The sequence below is a fragment of the Salarias fasciatus genome, chromosome 8, assembly GCF_902148845.1.
Source record: "Salarias fasciatus chromosome 8, fSalaFa1.1, whole genome shotgun sequence".
Lineage (NCBI taxonomy): Eukaryota > Metazoa > Chordata > Actinopteri > Blenniiformes > Blenniidae > Salarias > Salarias fasciatus.
In genome coordinates this window covers 1,035,642-1,042,711 of record NC_043752.1, presented here as the reverse complement: position 1 = coordinate 1,042,711, position 7,070 = coordinate 1,035,642, and the positions used below count along the sequence as shown (strand labels likewise).

The 7,070-nt window shown below is 50.9% G+C and overlaps 1 protein-coding gene across 1 annotated transcript in view; it reads right to left on the bottom strand.

The window, feature by feature from the left end:
- Nucleotides 1–2,533: 2,533 nt before the first annotated feature.
- The window catches only part of LOC115393559 (glutamate receptor ionotropic, NMDA 2C-like), a 43,857-nt gene continuing 39,320 nt past the window's right edge, over nt 2,534–7,070 (bottom strand). The window contains exons 14-16 of the mRNA XM_030098601.1: nt 6,293–6,480; nt 5,237–5,469; nt 2,534–4,063 (exon numbers count right to left, since the gene is read on the bottom strand). Of these exons, the coding sequence (XP_029954461.1) occupies nt 2,534–4,063; nt 5,237–5,469; nt 6,293–6,480 (1,951 nt within the window). The remainder of the gene's footprint in view (nt 4,064–5,236; nt 5,470–6,292; nt 6,481–7,070) is intronic.

Sequence of the window (7,070 nt, the reverse complement as noted above, 5' to 3'; positions counted from 1 at the left end):
CCAAATCCTCTTCAGCAGTGGAAATCCAGGCTTTGTGTGAGACCAACAATCAAATCTTAATAACACAATTACTTCCCGCTCTTCAGAGATCAAAAGGAGTAAAATTACCTTGAACTTTTAAAAATATGGGATCAGTAGCTGAGCAGAGGATTAAATCAATACGGGGCTCCAATCTGAGGCGGAGCTTGCTTTTTTTCCCCTGTAAAAGTGCCTTCAGGTGACTGTGTTGTTTTAGAAATAAGAGTGAATAGAATTTCATGTCATATTGCGACTACTGCTGCTCAGAAAGCTTCGTCACAAAGGAAAAACCAAAGGGACAAAGGTTTGCTCCCAGGTAAAGATCCCTGTTGCCATGGTTTCCACCTTAGCCCAGGCAAATTTTGACATCAGGCCTTAAAAGACATTTCTGAAGGACCTTTATAAAGGATGACGACAGACACCTCCAACATCTGATCAGGGACGTTTTAAAGGTCTGACCAGGGACACCTTCAGTCCCCGATGAAGTGACGGTTTGATTTGCAGCTGTGTTTTCTCTGGATCGTTTCAGATATTCCCTCTGACATGTCCTCCAAAGTTTTGGACCGAGGCGACAGCACTGCTCTTCGTCTTCCCTGGAGGAGGAAGCAGCCACGTCGGGTCACCTGCCTCCGACCCTCTGTGCGCAGAACTCGCCCCGTCTGAACTCTCCGCTGGTTTTAAATGAGCTTTCCGGCGCACGTGTGTTGCTGTGTTGTATGTTGTGCGATGATGAAATATGTATAGGATTGACGTTTGAGGCCGAGCAGCACGGGCCTCCCATCTTAATGTGGATTCAAATAAACCTTGAAAGCTGCCTTTCCCAGCAGACCAAACAAAACACAGCGAATCAATGGTTTTCATTTTAAAAAAAGTAGCGCGTGGCTGCCGACGGGTGGGCGAAGACTCAGACTCACGTGATTAACTGTCTCGCGTTCAGTCATACATTTTAATAACGTGGCAAAACTTTCTCATGACTTTCACAGTGTCGACGGCCATCGTGATCCAGTTGGAAAAAAAAACTATGTGAGGCGTGGTGGTTGAAATACGGCAGTCTGGAGTCAGTATATAGCTGAATATATAACCTACAAATACTGAAAATGATAAATCTGTTTGAAAAACGGCAATAATTTGGTACAGCTGCTGTCGTGTGAAGCGGTCCTCCACCCCCACCCCTCCCATCACCCCCACCCCTCCCATCACCCCCACCCCCTCCACTCCACTTCTCCTCCTCCGGCTTTGATCACAAACCTAAAAACCTTCGAACGGGCAAACCGATGGCGACTGAACAGACGACGCCCACATGCACGTTCATTCAAAAAGGCTCTTTAATTGGTCTAAGTGATTAAGTACAGGGTGAGGGAGCAGGTAGTGTAGATACTAGAATAGCTTTCAATTACCCCTATTTAAAATCTGATCATTACACAGAGAAGATGTGTGGAAAACGAGGGATGAGGAGAGAATATAAAAGACTGGGGGGAAAAAAGGAGTGATGAAAATCTTTATATAGGCCAACTGATAGAGTTAATACAGTAATGTAATGAATATTTCAGTAAATCAATGACAGTGTTACAAAAGCAAAAAAAAAAAAATCTCTGAATGTGCCAGATGTGTGTTTAGAAAAAGAGTGACTATAAATTCCTATTATATGCAGAATACATGAATATGACACGAACCAACCTCAAATAACACATTTCTCTATATCGATATAGTACTTAGAATACAGAAGTAGCTGAACGTGAGGCCCTGTGTGGCGTTGTGCTGTGCTGCGGGACGAGAGTCCAGGGCTTAAGACACCTAGTGCTGGTCAGTGCTGGCCCCGGTCCACACTCCAGTCACCCTGCAGCTTGTGTTCATATGGACTGCTTCCCCTAAACGTCCTCTGACTCGCCACCAAATGAAGACATGAGCTCCAAAACATTAGAAATATTTAAAGAAGATACCTGAAGTTCTTGAACAGACGTCTAGAAATGGTTATTTCGGTATAGAAAACTGTTGCCCCTCTGCACCTGCGGTCAAAACGCCCGGCGTTGCGTTTAAAGTCTCCGCGTCTACAGCGGTCTGCGACGCCTTGCTACAGTGGCTGCTTGTTTTTGGTGGCTGTATTAAGAGAGGCAATCTGTTATTCTGCCGTCGATTCTTCCCAGTAAAATCTACCAGACGACAGCCAAGAATCCCAACCGTCGCACGATACAATATACACAACACACACACACACACACACAGCATGGAAACTGGTTATGGTTTAACCGTGTGCCGACACCGGGACTGCTGTAGATCTCAGCGCATTGTCCGAGGGGAAGTGGCAGCTTCCTGGAGTCTCCTCACTGTGGTCCGCGTCAACATCGGTCATAAACATCTGGAAAATCTGGAAACCCAAATCTGGATTCTTCACTACACAAAACCAGCGGTCAACAGAAACCGTGGCGTCGCCGCCTGCAGGTCACTCTAACAGCTGATCTCTCCCCGCAGTGCTAGATTTTTAGTCTCCAGGTTCGACCGTTCTCACAGTTTCCACTCAGACTTCGGACTCCAGACTGGAAACTCGCCGCCAAGGTCGCAGTACGCAGGGGCTCCCGATAGGCGGGCCCCCGGATCCCTGGCCAGCCTGAGCGTCGGACCCGGTCTGGGAGCCCTGATAGACCCCGTAGGCGCCGTACACGCTGTCCTGGTACAGCAGGGCCCGCTGACCGCCGCACTGCACGCCGCCGCAGGCCAGCAGCTGGCAGACCGGGCTGGGGTGTGCGCCGGGGGCCTGGCCGTGGTGCCGCAGGTCCAGGGGCCCGTGGTAGAGCGGCAGCCCCGGGTACGAATTCAGGTAGTGCGCGTACTGTCTGCTGAGCAGGCTGGTGGCTCTGCGCACCACGCCCCGGCCCGGCCCCGCCCCCTGGCGCACCGCCTCGCCGTACGTGGGCAGGTGGGCGGAGTGGGAGTAGCGCAGCCGCTGGCCCTTCCGCCCGCTGGGCTTCCTCTGGTCCTCCCGGATGTGGAGGTAGGCCTGGTTCCGAGGGAGGCACAGGTTGTTCCGGAGGTGGGCGGGGTTGTGGGCCTTGCCGGGCGTGTTGGGGGCGAGGATGCAGGGGAAGAGGTCGGGCAGGGTGGAGGGCGACTGGCTGGACAGAGACGACTGGGATTCATCCACCTGCCTGATCTGGTCGCTTCCCCAAGTGGCTTTCAGAAACGAGGGGCGGCGGTGCCGGCGTCTCCCCCTCAGCAGCAGGTCCTCCGGCGGCCAGGAGCCGTAGTTCTCCACCCGAGGACACATCCCGTCCTCGGAGTAGATGTTCTCGACGCTGGGGGCCGAGACGTGGTTCTCCTGGAGGTGGTTGGCCTTGAGCTCGCTCAGACACGCCGGGCTGATCTCGCTCGGCTCCACGTCGCCGTGCTTCCGTCTCTCCACGTCTCCGTCCTCGCACTGGAAGCTCTTGGACCTCCTCTTCCGCCGCGAGAACCCCGCCTGGCCGAGCCGGCTCTGCGGCGAGGACAGCGGGTGCGAGGCGTAGATGTCGGGCAGCTGGAGGTCGGCGTAGGGGATGAAGGGCGAGTGGGGGTGGTCGTCCACGTAGAGCCTGCCGGTGGTCTGGTAGTGGTGCGGGTGCTGGTAGGGCAGCGGCTCGCCCACGGCCAGGTGGGGGCTGCTGAGGCTGGACACGGGGAGGGGCCGGTCGTAGAGACACGGCGTGGAGCGGGTGGGCAGCGTGTAGCGGAGCGGCGTGGGCCTCGCCACGCTCCTCTGCAGCGGCGGCGTGACGGAGCGCTGGGGCAGGGAGCAGTGGTTCTCCGTCACGTAGGCGAAGCCCCCCGGGATGGCCTCGGTGGCCACCGGAGGGACCCGGACCGGCAGACTGCCGCCGTGGCGACTCAGCTGCTCGATCGTCTTGGTGGCGTTGTCCAGGGAGCTCTCCACGTTGGCCGTGGAGACCAGGTCCTTGGCGGTGCGAAGCATTTTCAGCATGTTAGCTTGAGCGTAATTGGACGTCAGGTCGGGTTTGGCCAAACCAGAAGAGCGTCCGGGATCTTCCACTCCGTTGAAACAGCTATAAATACCCTGAGAGACAGAAAATAACGAGGGAATTATTAAAGAGGCGCAGAGCAGTGAGTAATTCAGTCTTTTTTTTCTTTTAAATCAATAGGTAGCCACAAACAGTTTAACCTTAAATTGCCCCGGTGGTCCTGAGGGGACAGTTTTACAGACTTGATATCAGCCAATTTGTGCATCTCAAAGTTATGACCCTTCTCTTAGCCAATGAAAACCCACCGGCAATTAAAAAAAGAAAGATGTTTTCATTATTATCCCACTTTATCACCCAGGCAAGACTGAGTCACAAATTCATTATGCATTCTCCCAGGACTCAAAGAAAAACAGTTTAATCTGAGAGGATTGCCCCAATAAACACACACGGACACACACACACACACACACACACACACACTCGCCTAAAGTCCTGCACAGAACAAACCGTCTCCGACTGCACGGACAAACAAAGAGCCAAATCCCATGACTGCTCTCTGCTTACAGTTGGCTGAGGGATCCTGAAAGAGCCAAATTTAATTTGGTCCTTGGGGCCGCCCCGCACGGATTAATGATCAGATAGTCATTTAGCCGTTAATCTGATAAAACCCAGATCCAGGCACAATGGTATAATTACACAGCAGAGGAGGCGAGGCAGGAGTCCACAGACATTTCCCCGGCTCTAACTTCAGCCAGACGCTGTTTTTTTCTTCTTCTTTTGTCTCAATAACCACATCCCGGTGCTGATTTGGACTAATTGCAAAGGAACATTATGCAATCAAACTTAAATGCTGAGTAAAAACCAGAATTAGACCAGCCTGTCCTTGTCTTGCTCCACTTTCCCCTTCCCTCTCATTCTCACTGTGAATGCAGTGTCGTTTTAGCTAATATCATAACCAGGTCCTCCATTAACGCCATGCAGATACACTTCAATTTGCATTAATTAATCATTGCATAAAAGCCACTTCATGTACCGCGGCTTATTGAGCAGAGACAAAGGAAACAAACCACTCAGAGTCAAAACAATCAACAAGCCGGTCCTCAGCCTCAGCCACGCTGTCGTACAGCTCATCCAATTACAGCAAGTCAATCAATCAGTCACTTAACGAGACAATCAATGTCAAAACCAGTGAAGCGATTCCACAATCAACAAATCAAGGATACATGAACAACCCAGAGACGGTGTAACAGCCGTGTGAGGGATCTCACCCTGCTGATGGCCAGCAGGAAGTCCAGCTTGTTGGACTTGTGCAGGGAGTGGCGCAGCTTCCAGTAGAGCAGGTGCTCCCAGGCGAAGACCAGCAGGCTGAGGCCCATGGCCACCAGCAGCATGTAGAAGACGCCCGCCATGTTGTCGATGTCCAGCTTGCTGCTCATCACCTCGTTCTTCTCGTTCTGGCAGATGCCCGACAGCCAGACGGTCTCCAGGCGCTGGGTGTCTCCTGGCGGGACGGAGGTTTAAAGAAAGGCCGTGAGACGACTGTCCGGACGCAGACACCTCGAATTGCCTTCTTAAATTATTCTGGTTCGTTCCTAATGTTTTTCTTTTTCTGATTCCTACATGTGTATGGCACGACTCTCCCAGATCGCAAAGATTAAAGGAAAAAGATTTAAAAGGTTTATGAAGATCCCCAAAACCTAAAGCACCTGGACTGATTTCAATCAAATCTACAGTCCTAAAAGCACTGCGGTCATGAGAGGTGGCATTTCTTTTGTGGTTGAGCTTAAGGGGAGTGAGTGTAATTAAAAAGAATATTTTCAGGTTAGGAAATGCTAATCATTCGCCGTCCTACTGCAGTAATCATCAGTATGACAGTTCTGAGGTCTTCATTCTTCATGCCTCCCTCTCTGCCAGTGAGGCACCGTTTGTATGAGGATAACTCAGAGCTTAAGCACATCCATTAGCTATCATCACCACTTAAGCTGCTCCTCCGGGCCTCTGAACAGGTGGCCACCTCTCCAGCTGAACCCCCCGGCGCCCGGCGGCCTCCGCACAACACGGCCCATTTTCATCATTCGCCTCCCGTATGTCGAGCAGGAAGAGACTATTTATAAAGTGATCATGGAGGAAAGCTCAGAGTGAGACTGAGCGGAAGCGAGAGGTACTGGGAGGGGATCAGCACGCCCGATGGGCCACCGAGGCGAGTGTGTTTGGGTGTGTAACGGAGATAATCATATCCGTAACGCTCCCTGCTGCTGCGCCGGATATTAAGTCGGCGCTCTGAGCTGGACTGGCGCCAGCCGCACGGGTCGGGTTCTGCTCACCGTCTCCCAGGAACTGCAGCAGCGCCAGGTCGATGGGCCTCTTCCAGCGGGAGTCCTTCTCCAGGGCGATGCCGTAGCCCGTGGTGGCGAACACCTTGCCGCTGCCGATGGTCACCAGCTTGCAGCCCTCGTCCTTCCCGGCCATGTAGTTCAGCACCGCGGCGTCGTAGATGAAGGCGTCCAGCTTCCTGCACGCCGCCAAAAACACATCTCAGTCTGAGCGAGATCCAGTTATCCTCTGTTTGCTCAGGAGACGGGTTCTGAAAGACTGCGCGTCTGCACATTTCTTCTCAACGTATACAAACGTTTTGTGCAGAATTCAGCTTTTTGTTTTTTCTTTTCTCAGCATTGTGACTTTTACAACTTAAAGATATGCAAATGAAATCAGCATGCAGAAACTTGCAGCTTCATTGAGACTCACAATCTGAGAAAGAGAATATTCAACCTGCATTTTTTATTTTCTTGCTGGAGCACAGTGATCTGAATGTAACAAGAGAATAATTATTTAAAAAAATATTTGGAAAGAAGTTTGTTTTTTATGAAGACATGAATTATATCTTCTAAAAGAAAAACTGAAACAGCAGATTCTGAGTAGGCCAGACTGGTAAAGCAACATTTAAATCTACATTTTATCATTTTTCTTTGTTGTGGAGCAAAATATACATGATGAGAATATCTATTATTTTCACAAAAACAACTAATTACAAGCAGAAATTACTACATCAATACAATATATCTTTTATTCTAAGTTATTCCAGTTTGCTTGGCTTTGCAGGAT